The sequence below is a fragment of the Salvelinus fontinalis genome, chromosome 10, assembly GCF_029448725.1.
Source record: "Salvelinus fontinalis isolate EN_2023a chromosome 10, ASM2944872v1, whole genome shotgun sequence".
In the NCBI taxonomy this organism is placed as follows: Eukaryota; Metazoa; Chordata; class Actinopteri; order Salmoniformes; family Salmonidae; genus Salvelinus; species Salvelinus fontinalis.
In genome coordinates this window covers 40308157-40324614 of record NC_074674.1, presented here as the reverse complement: position 1 = coordinate 40324614, position 16458 = coordinate 40308157, and the positions used below count along the sequence as shown (strand labels likewise).

At 45.8% G+C, this 16458-nt stretch overlaps 1 protein-coding gene across 1 annotated transcript in view; it reads right to left on the bottom strand.

Annotated features, from left to right (window-relative positions):
- ltn1 (listerin E3 ubiquitin protein ligase 1) overlaps positions 1-16458 on the bottom strand; it is an 83778-nt gene that overhangs the window by 22639 nt on the left and 44681 nt on the right. Inside the window, exons 22-23 of the mRNA XM_055936813.1 lie at positions 4973-5083; positions 2323-2450 (exon numbers count right to left, since the gene is read on the bottom strand). Of these exons, the coding sequence (XP_055792788.1) occupies positions 2323-2450; positions 4973-5083 (239 nt within the window). The remainder of the gene's footprint in view (positions 1-2322; positions 2451-4972; positions 5084-16458) is intronic.

Genomic DNA, 16458 nt, shown 5'->3' with positions numbered 1-16458 from the left:
CACACCCTCACACACCTAGAGGACCACAGAGATTACACACACCCTCACACACCTAGAGGACCACAGAGATTACGCACTCCCTCACACACCTAGAGGACCACTGAGATTACACACTCCCTCACACACCTAGAGGACCACAGAGATTACACACTCCCTCACACACCTAGAGGACCACAGAGATTACACACACCCTCACACACCTAGAGGACCACAGAGATTACACACACCCTCACACACCTAGAGGACCACTGAGATTACACACTCCCTCACACACCTAGAGGACCACAGAGATTACGCACTCCCTCACACACCTAGAGGACCACTGAGATTACACACTCCCTCACACACCTAGAGGACCACAGAGATTACACACTCCCTCACACACCTAGAGGACCACAGAGATTACACACTCCCTCACACACCTAGAGGACCACAGAGATTACACACTCCCTCACACACCTAGAGGACCACTGAGATTACACACTCCCTCACACACCTAGAGGACCACAGAGATTACGCACTCCCTCACACACCTAGAGGACCACAGAGATTACACACTCCCTCACACACCTAGAGGACCACAGAGATTACGCACTCCCTCACACACCTAGAGGACCACAGAGATTACACACTCCCTCACACACCTAGAGGACCACAGAGATTACACACTCCCTCACACACCTAGAGGACCACAGAGATTACACACTCCCTCACACACCTAGAGGACCACAGAGATTACACACTCCCTCACACACCTAGAGGACCACAGAGATTACACACACCCTCACACACCTAGAGGACCACAGAGATTACGCACTCCCTCACACACCTAGAGGACCACAGAGATTACACACTCCCTCACACACCTAGAGGACCACAGAGATTACACACTCCCTCACACACCTAGAGGACCACAGAGATTACACACTCCCTCACACACCTAGAGGACCACAGAGATTACACACACCCTCACACACCTAGAGGACCACAGAGATTACACACTCCCTCCCAGTTTGATATCCTGGTTGTGTATTCATTCCCATATCTACTGAATAATAGAACGTTGTCATGTTTTGGTCACGAATGGAAAAAAAAAGCACACGGCTAACTAGCTGGCTACAGTAGGTTCAAGCATTTCACAACAGCCTGTAATCACTAGCTGGCTACAGTAGGTTCAAGCATTTCACAACAGCCTGTAATCACTAGCTGGCTACAGTAGGTTCAAGCATTTCACAACAGCCTGTAATCACTAGTTATTACAGTAGGTTCAAGCATTTAACAACAGCCTGTAATCACTAGTTATTACAGTAGGTTCAAGCATTTAACAACAGCCTGTAATCACTAGTTATTACAGTAGGTTCAAGCATTTAACAACAGCCTGTAATCACTAGTTATTACAGTAGGTTCAAGCATTTAACAACAGCCTGTAATCACTAGTTATTACAGTAGGTTCAAGCATTTAACAACAGCCTGTAATCACTAGTTATTACAGTAGGTTCAAGCATTTAACAACAGCCTGTAATCACTAGTTATTACAGTAGGTTCAAGCATTTAACAACAGCCTGTAATCACTAGTTATTACAGTAGGTTCAAGCATTTCACAACAGCCTGTAATCACTAGTTACTACAGTAGGTTCAAGCATTTCACAACAGCCTGTAATCACTAGTTATTACAGTAGGTTCAAGCATTTCACAACAGCCTGTAATCACTAGTTACTACAGTAGGTTCAAGCATTTCACAACAGCCTGTAATCACTAGTTATTACAGTAGGTTCAAGCATTTCACAACAGCCTGTAATCACTAGTTATTACAGTAGGTTCAAGCATTTAACAACAGCCTGTAATCACTAGTTATTACTGCTAAACAAAATGCCTTTTCAGGGGGAATCTCGTTGTTTGGTTTACTGTTTGAACAGTCCCTGAGATTATATTTGTTCATCAACGCAAAATAGGCTACTTTGATGAAGAGCCTATACACTGAGTAGACTAAATATTAGGAACACCTTCTCATTCCGTGACACAGACTGACCAGGTGAATCCAGGTGAAAGCTATGATCCCTTATTGAGGTCACCTGTTAAATCCACTTCAATCAGTGTAGATGAAAAAAATGTATGTTGTCACATACACCAGATATGTGGAGTGAAATGTGTTGAATATAGAGAGCAAGCATGCCAACCTACAGGCTTCTGCATGACACCAATGCTTTTTAACGACACCATGTCAGGCCCAGTGGAAATTATTTTCTGGTCAGTGAGAGAAAAAACAGTGAACAGACACTGGAGCGTCTGTGTGTGAGAGAGTGTTTCTATGTGTGTTCTTACTGGGGTCCTCTTGCCAGTTGAGTATGCCAGCGGCAGCCAGGGAAATTAGACGTTCTCTCTCCTCTGTGGTCAGATAGGGACACAGCACCTGTAGAGTACTGAGCCTGCTCTCTGACAGGGGGAATAGACTGACACATACACAGAGACACACACACACACAGAGAAACACACACAGAGAAACAAACATTAGAACCATTCTTAGTGCTCTCTGCAAACCTGACCGTTTCCTTGAATGAAAGGAGAACAGGTCTGTTCCAAACCTAGCGTTGCAAGTAGAGGTCGACCGATTAAATCGGAATGGCCGATTAATTAGGGCCGATTTCAAGTTTTCAAAACAATCCATAACACCTTTATATAACTAGGCAAGTCAGTTAAGAACACATTCTTATTTTCAATGACGGCCCACCGGGGAACAGTGGGTTAACTGCCTTGTTTCAGGGGCAGAACGACAGATTTTTACCTTGTCAGCTCGGGGGATTCAATCTTGCAACATTACAGTTAACTAATCCAACGCTCTAACCACCTGCCTCTCATTGCACTCCACGAGGAGACTGCCTGTTACGCGAATGCAGTAGAAGCCAAGGTAAGTTGCTAGCTAGCATTAAACTTATCTTGTAAATAACAAACAATCAATCATAATCACTAGTTAACTACACATGGTTGATGATATTACTAGTTTATCTAGCGTGTCCTGCGTTGCATATAATCGATGTGGTGCGTATCGTTGCTCCAACGTGTACCTAACCATAAACATCAATGCCTTTCTTAAAATCAATACACAGAAGTATATATTTTTAAACCTGCATATTTAGCTAAAAGAAATCCAGGACAATATTAACCAGGTGAAATTGTGTCACTTCTCTTGCGTTCATTGCACGCAGAGTCAGTGTTTATGCAACAGTTTACCTAATTATGGCATAACATTGAAGGTTGTGCAATGTAACAGCAATATTTAGACTGATGGATGCCACCTGTTAGATAAAATATGGAACGGTTCTGTATTTCACTGAAAGAATAAACGTTTTGTTTTCGAGATGATAGTTTCCGGATTCGACCATATTAATGACCTACGGCTCGTATTTCTGTGTGTTATTATGTTATAATTAAGTCTATGATTTGATAGAGCAGTCTGACTGAGCGGTAGGCTCGTAAGCATTCATTCAAACAGCACTTTCGTGCGTTTTGCCAGCAGCTCTTCGTAATGCTTCAAGCATTGCGCTGTTTATGACTTCAAGCCTATCAACTCCTGAGATTAGGCTGGTGTAACCGATGTGAAATGGCTAGCTAGTTAGCGGGGTGCACGCTAATAGCGTTTCAAACGTCACTCGCTCTGAGACTTGGAGTAGTTGTTCCCCTTGCTCTGCATGGGTAACGCTGCTTCGAGGGTGGCTGTTGTCGATGTGTTCCTGGTTCGAGCCCAGGTAGGGGCGAGGAGAGGGACGGAAGCTATACTGTTACACTGGCAATACTAAAGTGCCTATAAGAACATCCAATAGTCAAAGGTATGAAATACAAATCGTATAGAGAGAAATAGTCCTATAATTCCTATAATAACTATAACCTAAAACTTCTTACCTGGGAATATTGAAGACTCATGTTAAAAGGAACCACCAGCTTTCATATGTTCTCATGTTCTGAGCAAGGAACTGAAACGTTAGCTTTCTTACATAGCACATATTGCACTTTTACTTTCTTCTCCAACACTTTGTTTTTGCATTATTTAAACCAAATTGAACATGTTTCATTATTTATTTGAGGCTAAATTGATTTTATTGATGTATTATATTAAGTTAAAATAAGTGTTCATTAAGTATTGTTGTAATTGTCATTATTACAAATACATTTTTTTATTTTTAAATCGGCCGATTAATCGTTATCAGCTTCTTTGGTCCTCCAATAATCGGTATCGGCGTTGAAAAATCATAATCGGTCGACCTCCAGCTCCAAGCCTAGCGTTCCAAACCTAATGTTCCATCACATGAGTTTGAAAGAAAATGACTGACAGCTGGCATATCACATAGTTTATCAATTATGAAACCTAACATTGAATAAAGTGAGACATATCTCATCTCACTCATCAGGGTTAAAGTGGTACTGATATCTGACCTGTCAGGGTTAAAGTAGTACTGATATCTTACCTGTCAGGGTTAAAGTAGTACTGATATCTGACCTGTCAGGGTTAAAGTAGTACTGATACCTGACCTGTCAGGGTTAAAGTGGTACTGATATCTTACCTGTCAGGGTTAAAGTAGTACTGATACCTGACCTGTCAGGGTTAAAGTAGTACTGATACCTGACCTGTCAGGGTTAAAGTAGTACTGATACCTGACCTGTCAGGGTTAAAGTGGTACTGATATCTTACCTGTCAGGGTTAAAGTAGTACTGATATCTTACCTGTCAGGGTTAAAGTAGTACTGATACCTGACCTGTCAGGGTTAAAGTGGTACTGATATCTTACCTGTCTGGGTTAAAGTAGTACTGATACCTGACCTAATAGGGTTAAAGTAGTACTGATACCTGACCTGTCAGGGTTAAAGTAGTACTGATATCTGACCTGTCAGGGTTAAAGTAGTACTGATACCTGACCTGTCAGGGTTAAAGTAGTACTGATATCTTACCTGTCAGGGTTAAAGTAGTACTGATATCTTACCTGTCTGGGCTGCCACAGAGTGTGTTGATGGTGCCAGCTGTTTCAGCCACGTGGTTGGTGTATATGTAGTTCTGTAGAGTCAGCGACCACAGTCCCCCCTCCTCTAGTGATCTGAGGTGACAGGTACAATAAGGAGAAAGGGTTAGATAGAGACCACAGTCCCCCCCCCCCTCCTCTAGTGATCTGAGGTGACAGGTACAATAAGGGTTAGATAGAGACCACAGTCCCCCCCCCCTCCTCTAGTGATCTGAGGTGACAGGTACAATAAGGGTTAGATAGAGACCACAGTCCCCCCCCCCCTCCTCCTCTAGTGATCTGAGGTGACAGGTACAATAAGGACAAAGGGTTAGATAGAGACCACAGTCCCCCCCCCCCTCCTCTAGTGATCTGAGGTGACAGGTACAATAAAGAGAAAGGGTTAGATAGAGACCACAGCCCCCCCCCCCCCCCCCCCCCCCCCCCCCCCTCCTCCTCTAGTGATCTGAGGTGACAGGTACAATAAGGGTTAGATAGAGACCACAGTCCCCCCCCCCCCCTCCTCTAGTGATCTGAGGTGACAGGTACAATAAGGACAAAGGGTTAGATAGAGACCATAGTCCCCCCCCCTCCTCCTCTAGTGATCTGAGGTGACAGGTACAATAAAGAGAAAGGGTTAGATAGAGACCACAGTCCCCCCCCCCCCCCTCCTCTAGTGATCTGAGGTGACAGGTACAATAAGGACAAAGGGTTAGATAGAGACCACAGTCCCCCCCCCTCCTCTAGTGATCTGAGGTGACAGGTACAATAAGGGTTAGATAGAGACCACAGTCCCCCCCCCTCCTCTAGTGATCTGAGGTGACAGGTACAATAAGGACAAAGGGTTAGATAGAGACCACAGTCCCCCCCCCCTCCTCTAGTGATCTGAGGTGACAGGTATAATAAGGGTTAGATAGAGACCACAGTCCCCCCCCCCTCCTCTAGTGATCTGAGGTGACAGGTACAATAAGGGTTAGATAGAGACCACAGTCCCCCCCCCCTCCTCTAGTGATCTGAGGTGACAGGTACAATAAGGACAAAGGGTTAGATAGAGACCACAGTCCCCCCCCCTCCTCTAGTGATCTGAGGTGACAGGTAAAATAAGGGTTAGATAGAGACCACAGTCCCCCCCCCCCCTCCTCTAGTGATCTGAGGTGACAGGTACAATAAGGGTTAGATAGAGACCACAGTCCCCCCCCTCCTCCTCTAGTGATCTGAGGTGACAGGTACAATAAGGGTTAGATAGAGACCACAGTCCCCCCCCCCCTCCTCTAGTGATCTGAGGTGACAGGTAAAATAAGGACAAAGGGTTAGATAGAGACCACAGTCCCCCCCCCCCCCTCCTCTAGTGATCTGAGGTGACAGGTACAATAAGGACAAAGGGTTAGATAGAGACCACAGTCCCCCCCCCCCCTCCTCTAGTGATCTGAGGTGACAGGTACAATAAGGGTTAGATAGAGACCACAGTCCCCCCCCCCCTCCTCTAGTGATCTGAGGCGACAGGTGCAATAAGGACAAAGGGTTAGATAGAGACCACAGCCCCCCCCCCCCCCTCCTCTAGTGATCTGAGGTGACAGGTACAATAAGGGTTAGATAGAGACCACAGTCCCCCCCCCCCCCCCCCCCCCCCCTCCTCTAGTGATTTGAGGTGACAGGTACAATAAGGGTTAGATAGAGACCACAGGCCCCCCCCCCCCCCCTCCTCTAGTGATCTGAGGTGACAGGTACAATAAGGGTTAGATAGAGACCACAGTCCCCCCCCCCCTCCTCTAGTGATCTGAGGTGACAGGTACAATAAGGACAAAGGGTTAGATAGAGACCACAGTCCCCCCCCCCTCCTCTAGTGATCTGAGGTGACAGGTACAATAAGGGTTAGATAGAGACCACAGTCCCACCCCCCCCCCCCCCTCCTCTAGTGATCTGAGGTGACAGGTACAATAAGGACAAAGGGTTAGATAGAGACCACAGTCCCCCCCCCCCCCTCCTCTAGTGATCTGAGGTGACAGGTACAATAAGGGTTAGATAGAGACCACAGTCCCCCCCCCCCCCCTCCTCTAGTGATCTGAGGTGACAGGTACAATAAGGGTTAGATAGAGACCACAGTCCCCCCCCCCCCTCCTCTAGTGATCTGAGGTGACAGGTACAATAAGGGTTAGATAGAGACCACAGTCCCCCCCCCCCCCCCCCTCCTCTAGTGATCTGAGGTGACAGGTACAATAAGGGTTAGATAGAGACCACAGTCCCCCCCCCCCTCCTCTAGTGATCTGAGGTGACAGGTACAATAAGGGTTAGATAGAGACCACAGTCCCCCCCCCCCCCCTCCTCTAGTGATCTGAGGTGACAGGTACAATAAGGGTTAGATAGAGACCACAGTCCCCCCCCCCTCCTCTAGTGATCTGAGGTGACAGGTACAATAAGGGTTAGATAGAGACCACAGTCCCCCCCCCCCCCCCTCCTCTAGTGATCTGAGGTGACAGGTACAATAAGGACAAAGGGTTAGATAGAGACCACAGTCCCCCCCCCCCCTCCTCTAGTGATCTGAGGTGACAGGTACAATAAGGGTTAGATAGAGACCACAGTCCCCCCCCCCCCTCCTCTAGTGATCTGAGGTGACAGGTACAATAAGGGTTAGATAGAGACCACAGTCCCCCCCCCCCCCTCTAGTGATCTGAGGTGACAGGTACAATAAGGACAAAGGGTTAGATAGAGACCACAGTCCCCCCCCCCCCCCCCCCTCCTCTAGGGATCTGAGGTGACAGGTACAATAAGGGTTAGATAGAGACCACAGTCCCCCCCCCCTCCTCTAGTGATCTGAGGTGACAGGTACAATAAGGGTTAGATAGAGACCACAGTCCCCCCCCCCCTCCTCTAGTGATCTGAGGTGACAGGTACAATAAGGACAAAGGGTTAGATAGAGACCACAGTCCCCCCCCCCCTCCTCTAGTGATCTGAGGTGACAGGTACAATAAGGACAAAGGGGTAGATAGAGACCACAGTCCCCCCCCCCCTCCTCTAGTGATCTGAGGTGACAGGTACAATAAGGACAAAGGGGTAGATAGAGACCACAGTCCCCCCCCCTCCTCTAGTGATCTGAGGTGACAGGTATAATAAGGGTTAGATAGAGACCACAGTCCCCCCCCTCCTCCTCTAGTGATCTGAGGTGACAGGTACAATAAGGGTTAGATAGAGACCACAGTCCCCCCCCCCCCCCTCTAGTGATCTGAGGTGACAGGTACAATAAGGGTTAGATAGAGACCACAGTCCCCCCCCCCCCCCCTCCTCTAGTGATCTGAGGTGACAGGTAAAATAAGGACAAAGGGTTAGATAGAGACCACAGTCCCCCCCCCCCCCTCCTCCTCTAGTGATCTGAGGTGACAGGTACAATAAGGGTTAGATAGAGACCACAGTCCCCCCCCCCTCCTCTAGTGATCTGAGGTGACAGGTACAATAAGGGTTAGATAGAGACCACAGTCCCCCCCCCCCCTCCTCTAGTGATCTGAGGTGACAGGTAAAATAAGGGTTAGATAGAGACCACAGTACCCCCCCCTCCTCTAGTGATCTGAGGTGACAGGTACAATAAGGACAAAGGGTTAGATAGAGACCACAGTCCCCCCCCTCCTCCTCTAGTGATCTGAGGTGACAGGTACAATAAAGAGAAAGGGTTAGATAGAGACCACAGTCCCCCCCCCCCCCTCCTCCTCTAGTGATCTGAGGTGACAGGTAAAATAAGGACAAAGGGTTAGATAGAGACCACAGTCCCCCCCCTCCTCCTCTAGTGATCTGAGGTGACAGGTACAATAAAGAGAAAGGGTTAGATAGAGACCACAGTCCCCCCCCCCCCCTCCTCCTCTAGTGATCTGAGGTGACAGGTAAAATAAGGACAAAGGGTTAGATAGAGACCATAGTCCCCCCCCCTCCTCCTCTAGTGATCTGAGGTGACAGGTACAATAAAGAGAAAGGGTTAGATAGAGACCACAGTCCCCCCCCCCCCCTCCTCTAGTGATCTGTGGTGACAGGTACAATAAGGACAAAGGGTTAGATAGAGACCACAGTCCCCCCCCCCCTCCTCTAGTGATCTGAGGTGACAGGTACAATAAGGGTTAGATAGAGACCACAGTCCCCCCCCCCCCCCCTCCTCTAGTGATCTGAGGTGACAGGTACAATAAGGGTTAGATAGAGACCACAGTCCCCCCCCCCCCCTCCTCTAGTGATCTGAGGTGACAGGTAAAATAAGGACAAAGGGTTAGATAGAGACCACAGTCCCCCCCCCCCTCCTCCTCTAGTGATCTGAGGTGACAGGTACAATAAGGGTTAGATAGAGACCACAGTCCCCCCCCCCCCCTCCTCTAGTGATCTGAGGTGACAGGTACAATAAGGGTTAGATAGAGACCACAGTCCCCCCCCCCTCCTCTAGTGATCTGAGGTGACAGGTAAAATAAGGGTTAGATAGAGACCACAGTACCCCCCCCTCCTCTAGTGATCTGAGGTGACAGGTACAATAAGGGTTAGATAGAGACCACAGTCCCCCCCCCTCCTCTAGTGATCTGAGGTGACAGGTACAATAAGGGTTAGATAGAGACCACAGTCCCCCCCCCCCTCCTCTAGTGATCTGAGGTGACAGGTACAATAAGGGTTAGATAGAGACCACAGTCCCCCCCCCCCTCCTCTAGTGATCTGAGGTGACAGGTACAATAAGGGTTAGATAGAGACCACAGTCCCCCCCCCCCCCCCTCTAGTGATCTGAGGTGACAGGTAAAATAAGGACAAAGGGTTAGATAGAGACCACAGTCCCCCCCCCCCCTCCTCTAGTGATCTGAGGTGACAGGTACAATAAGGGTTAGATAGAGACCACAGCCCCCCCCCCCCCTCCTCTAGTGATCTGAGGTGACAGGTAAAATAAGGACAAAGGGTTAGATAGAGACCACAGTCCCCCCCCTCCTCCTCTAGTGATCTGAGGTGACAGGTACAATAAAGAGAAAGGGTTAGATAGAGACCACAGTCCCCCCCCCCCTCCTCTAGTGATCTGAGGTGACAGGTATAATAAGGGTTAGATAGAGACCACAGTCCCCCCCCCCCTCCTCTAGTGATCTGAGGTGACAGGTACAATAAGGGTTAGATAGAGACCACAGTCCCCCCCCCCCCTCCTCTAGTGATCTGAGGTGACAGGTAAAATAAGGACAAAGGGTTAGATAGAGACCACAGTCCCCCCCCCCCCCCCTCCTCCTCTAGTGATCTGAGGTGACAGGTACAATAAGGGTTAGATAGAGACCACAGTCCCCCCCCCCCCCTCCTCTAGTGATCTGAGGTGACAGGTACAATAAGGACAAAGGGTTAGATAGAGACCACAGCCCCCCCCCCCCTCATCTAGTGATCTGAGGTGACAGGTACAATAAGGGTTAGATAGAGACCACAGTCCCCCCCCCCCTCCTCTAGTGATCTGAGGTGACAGGTACAATAAGGGTTAGATAGAGACCACAGTCTCTCCCCCCCCCCCCCCCTCCTCTAGTGATCTGAGGTGACAGGTACAATAAGGGTTAGATAGAGACCACAGTCCCCCCCCCCCCTCCTCTAGTGATCTGAGGTGACAGGTACAATAAGGACAAAGGGTTAGATAGAGACCACAGTCCCCCCCCTCCTCCTCTAGTGATCTGAGGTGACAGGTACAATAAGGGTTAGATAGAGACCACAGTCCCCCCCCCCCCCTCCTCTAGTGATCTGAGGTGACAGGTACAATAAGGGTTAGATAGAGACCACAGCCCCCCCCCCCTCCTCTAGTGATCTGAGGTGACAGGTAAAATAAGGACAAAGGATTAGATAGAGACCACAGTCCCCCCCCCCCCCCTCCTCCTCTAGTGATCTGAGGTGACAGGTACAATAAGGGTTAGATAGAGACCACAGTCCCCCCCCTCCTCTAGTGATCTGAGGTGACAGGTACAATAAGGGTTAGATAGAGACCACAGTACCCCCCCCCCCCTCCTCTAGTGATCTGAGGTGACAGGTACAATAAGGGTTAGATAGAGACCACAGTCTCCCCCCCCCCCCTCCTCTAGTGATCTGAGGTGACAGGTACAATAAGGGTTAGATAGAGACCACAGTCCCCCCCCTCCTCCTCTAGTGATCTGAGGTGACAGGTACAATAAGGGTTAGATAGAGACCACAGTCCCCCCCCTCCTCCTCTAGTGATCTGAGGTGACAGGTACAGTAAGGGTTAGATAGAGACCACAGTCCCCCCCCCCTCCTCTAGTGATCTGAGGTGACAGGTACAATAAGGGTTAGATAGAGACCACAGTCCCCCCCCCCCCCTCCTCTAGTGATCTGAGGTGACAGGTACAGTAAGGGTTAGATAGAGACCACAGTCCCCCCCCCTCCTCTAGTGATCTGAGGTGACAGGTACAGTAAGGGTTAGATAGAGACCACAGTCCCCCCCCCCCCCTCCTCTAGTGATCTGAGGTGACAGGTACAATAAGGACAAAGGGTTAGATAGAGACCACAGCCCCCCCCCCCTCATCTAGTGATCTGAGGTGACAGGTACAATAAGGGTTAGATAGAGACCACAGTCCCCCCCCCCCTCCTCTAGTGATCTGAGGTGACAGGTACAATAAGGGTTAGATAGAGACCACAGTCTCTCCCCCCCCCCCCCCTCCTCTAGTGATCTGAGGTGACAGGTACAATAAGGGTTAGATAGAGACCACAGTCCCCCCCCCCCCTCCTCTAGTGATCTGAGGTGACAGGTACAATAAGGACAAAGGGTTAGATAGAGACCACAGTCCCCCCCCTCCTCCTCTAGTGATCTGAGGTGACAGGTACAATAAGGGTTAGATAGAGACCACAGTCCCCCCCCCCCCTCCTCTAGTGATCTGAGGTGACAGGTACAATAAGGGTTAGATAGAGACCACAGCCCCCCCCCCCTCCTCTAGTGATCTGAGGTGACAGGTAAAATAAGGACAAAGGATTAGATAGAGACCACAGTCCCCCCCCCCCCCTCCTCCTCTAGTGATCTGAGGTGACAGGTACAATAAGGGTTAGATAGAGACCACAGTCCCCCCCCTCCTCTAGTGATCTGAGGTGACAGGTACAATAAGGGTTAGATAGAGACCACAGTACCCCCCCCCCCCCTCCTCTAGTGATCTGAGGTGACAGGTACAATAAGGGTTAGATAGAGACCACAGTCTCCCCCCCCCCCCTCCTCTAGTGATCTGAGGTGACAGGTACAATAAGGGTTAGATAGAGACCACAGTCCCCCCCCTCCTCCTCTAGTGATCTGAGGTGACAGGTACAATAAGGGTTAGATAGAGACCACAGTCCCCCCCCTCCTCCTCTAGTGATCTGAGGTGACAGGTACAGTAAGGGTTAGATAGAGACCACAGTCCCCCCCCCTCCTCTAGTGATCTGAGGTGACAGGTACAATAAGGGTTAGATAGAGACCACAGTCCCCCCCCCCCCCTCCTCTAGTGATCTGAGGTGACAGGTACAGTAAGGGTTAGATAGAGACCACAGTCCCCCCCCCTCCTCTAGTGATCTGAGGTGACAGGTACAGTAAGGGTTAGATAGAGACCACAGTCCCCCCCCCTCCTCTAGTGATCTGAGGTGACAGGTACAATAAGGGTTAGATAGAGACCACAGTCTCCCCCCCCCCCCCCCTCCTCTAGTGATCTGAGGTGACAGGTACAATAAGGGTTAGATAGAGACCACAGTCCTGTTATTTCAACAGAACATCTGTAGTTCTGTAGAGTCATTAAATGATACGTATCTAATTACTAATTTAGTTTGTAAACATCTATCACAGGAAAAATTCTGTCCCCTCTTTTGACCTCACCGAAACTCACATAAAAGACTGTAGAATGAATATGCCTTAAGCCACACCCCTACTAATATCACCAGGTGATGGGATCATGTTTACCTGCTGTAGAGTGTGTCTATACTATAGGATAGTTACACATGTTTACCTGCATCTATACTATAGGATAGTTACACATGTTTACCTGCTGTAGAGTAGATCTATACTATAGGATAGTTACACATGTTTACCTGCTGTAGAGTATATCTATACTATAGGATAGTTACACATATTTACCTGCTGTAGAGTAGATCTATACTATAGGATAGTTAAACATGTTTACCTGCTGTAGAGTAGATCTATACTATAGGATAGTTACACATGTTTACCTGCATCTATACTATAGGATAGTTACACATGTTTACCTGCATCTATACTATAGGATAGTTACACATGTTTACCTGCTGTAGAGTAGATCTATACTATAGGATAGTTACACATGTTTACCTGCTGTAGAGTGTGTCTATACTATAGGATAGTTACACATGTTTACCTGCTGTAGAGTGTATCTATACTATAGGATAGTTAAACATGTTTACCTGCTGTAGAGTGTATCTATACTATAGGATAGTTACACATGTTTACCTGCTGTAGAGTATATCTATACTATAGGATAGTTACACATGTTTACCTGCTGTAGAGTAGATCTATACTATAGGATAGTTAAACATGTTTACCTGCTGTAGAGTAGATCTATACTATAGGATAGTTACACATGTTTACCTGCTGTAGAGTAGATCTATACTATAGGATAGTTACACATGTTTACCTGCTGTAGAGTAGATCTATACTATAGGATAGTTACACATGTTTACCTGCATCTATACTATAGGATAGTTACACATGTTTACCTGCTGTAGAGTAGATCTATACTATAGGATAGTTACACATGTTTACCTGCATCTATACTATAGGATAGTTACACATGTTTACCTGCTGTAGAGTGTATCTATACTATAGGATAGTTACACATGTTTACCTGCTGTAGAGTGTATCTATACTATAGGATAGTTACACATGTTTACCTGCTGTAGAGTGTGTCTATACTATAGGATAGTTACACATGTTTACCTGCTGTAGAGTAGATCTATACTATAGGATAGTTACACATGTTTACCTGCATCTATACTATAGGATAGTTACACATGTTTACCTGCTGTAGAGTGTATCTATACTATAGGATAGTTACACATGTTTACCTGCTGTAGAGTGTATCTATACTATAGGATAGTTACACATGTTTACCTGCTGTAGAGTAGATCTATACTATAGGATAGTTACACATGTTTACCTGCTGTAGAGTATATCTATACTATAGGATAGTTACACATGTTTACCTGCTGTAGAGTAGATCTATACTATAGGATAGTTACACATGTTTACCTGCTGTAGAGTAGATCTATACTATAGGATAGTTACACATGTTTACCTGCTGTAGAGTATATCTATACTATAGGATAGTTACACATGTTTACCTGCTGTAGAGTAGATCTATACTATAGGATAGTTACACATGTTTACCTGCTGTAGAGTAGATCTATACTATAGGATAGTTACACATGTTTACCTGCTGTAGAGTAGATCTATACTATAGGATAGTTACACATGTTTACCTGCTGTAGAGTAGATCTATACTATAGGATAGTTACACATGTTTACCTGCATCTATACTATAGGATAGTTACACATGTTTACCTGCTGTAGAGTGTGTCTATACTATAGGATAGTTACACATGTTTACCTGCTGTAGAGTGTATCTATACTATAGGATAGTTACACATGTTTACCTGCATCTATACTATAGGATAGTTACACATGTTTACCTGCTGTAGAGTAGATCTATACTATAGGATAGTTACACATGTTTACCTGCTGTAGAGTGTATCTATACTATAGGATAGTTACACATGTTTACCTGCTGTAGAGTAGATCTATACTATAGGATAGTTACACATGTTTACCTGCATCTATACTATAGGATAGTTACACATGTTTACCTGCTGTAGAGTGTATCTATACTATAGGATAGTTACACATGTTTACCTGCTGTAGAGTAGATCTATACTATAGGATAGTTACACATGTTTACCTGCATCTATACTATAGGATAGTTACACATGTTTACCTGCTGTAGAGTATGTCTATACTATAGGATAGTTACACATGTTTACCTGCTGTAGAGTGTATCTATACTATAGGATAGTTACACATGTTTACCTGCATCTATACTATAGGATAGTTACACATGTTTACCTGCATCTATACTATAGGATAGTTACACATGTTTACCTGCTGTAGAGTATATCTATACTATAGGATAGTTACACATGTTTACCTGCTGTAGAGTGTATCTATACTATAGGATAGTTACACATGTTTACCTGCTGTAGAGTGTGTCTATACTATAGGATAGTTACACATGTTTACCTGCTGTAGAGTATATCTATACTATAGGATAGTTACACATGTTTACCTGCTGTAGAGTGTGTCTATACTATAGGATAGTTACACATGTTTACCTGCTGTAGAGTATATCTATACTATAGGATAGTTACACATGTTTACCTGCTGTAGAGTGTGTCTATACTATAGGATAGTTACACATGTTTACCTGCTGTAGAGTGTGTCTATACTATAGGATAGTTACACATGTTTACCTGCTGTAGAGTATATCTATACTATAGGATAGTTACACATGTTTACCTGCTGTAGAGTATATCTATACTATAGGATAGTTACACATGTTTACCTGCTGTAGAGTATATCTATACTATAGGATAGTTACACATGTTTACCTGCTGTAGAGTAGATCTATACTATAGGATAGTTACACATGTTTACCTGCTGTAGAGTAGATCTATACTATAGGATAGTTACACATGTTTACCTGCTGTAGAGTAGATCTATACTATAGGATAGTTACACATGTTTACCTGCTGTAGAGTAGATCTATACTATAGGATAGTTACACATGTTTACCTGCATCTATACTATAGGATAGTTACACATGTTTACCTGCTGTAGAGTGTGTCTATACTATAGGATAGTTACACATGTTTACCTGCTGTAGAGTGTATCTATACTATAGGATAGTTACACATGTTTACCTGCATCTATACTATAGGATAGTTACACATGTTTACCTGCTGTAGAGTAGATCTATACTATAGGATAGTTACACATGTTTACCTGCTGTAGAGTGTATCTATACTATAGGATAGTTACACATGTTTACCTGCTGTAGAGTAGATCTATACTATAGGATAGTTACACATGTTTACCTGCATCTATACTATAGGATAGTTACACATGTTTACCTGCTGTAGAGTGTATCTATACTATAGGATAGTTACACATGTTTACCTGCTGTAGAGTAGATCTATACTATAGGATAGTTACACATGTTTACCTGCATCTATACTATAGGATAGTTACACATGTTTACCTGCTGTAGAGTATGTCTATACTATAGGATAGTTACACATGTTTACCTGCTGTAGAGTGTATCTATACTATAGGATAGTTACACATGTTTACCTGCATCTATACTATAGGATAGTTACACATGTTTACCTGCATCTATACTATAGGATAGTTACACATGTTTACCTGCTGTAGAGTATATCTATACTAT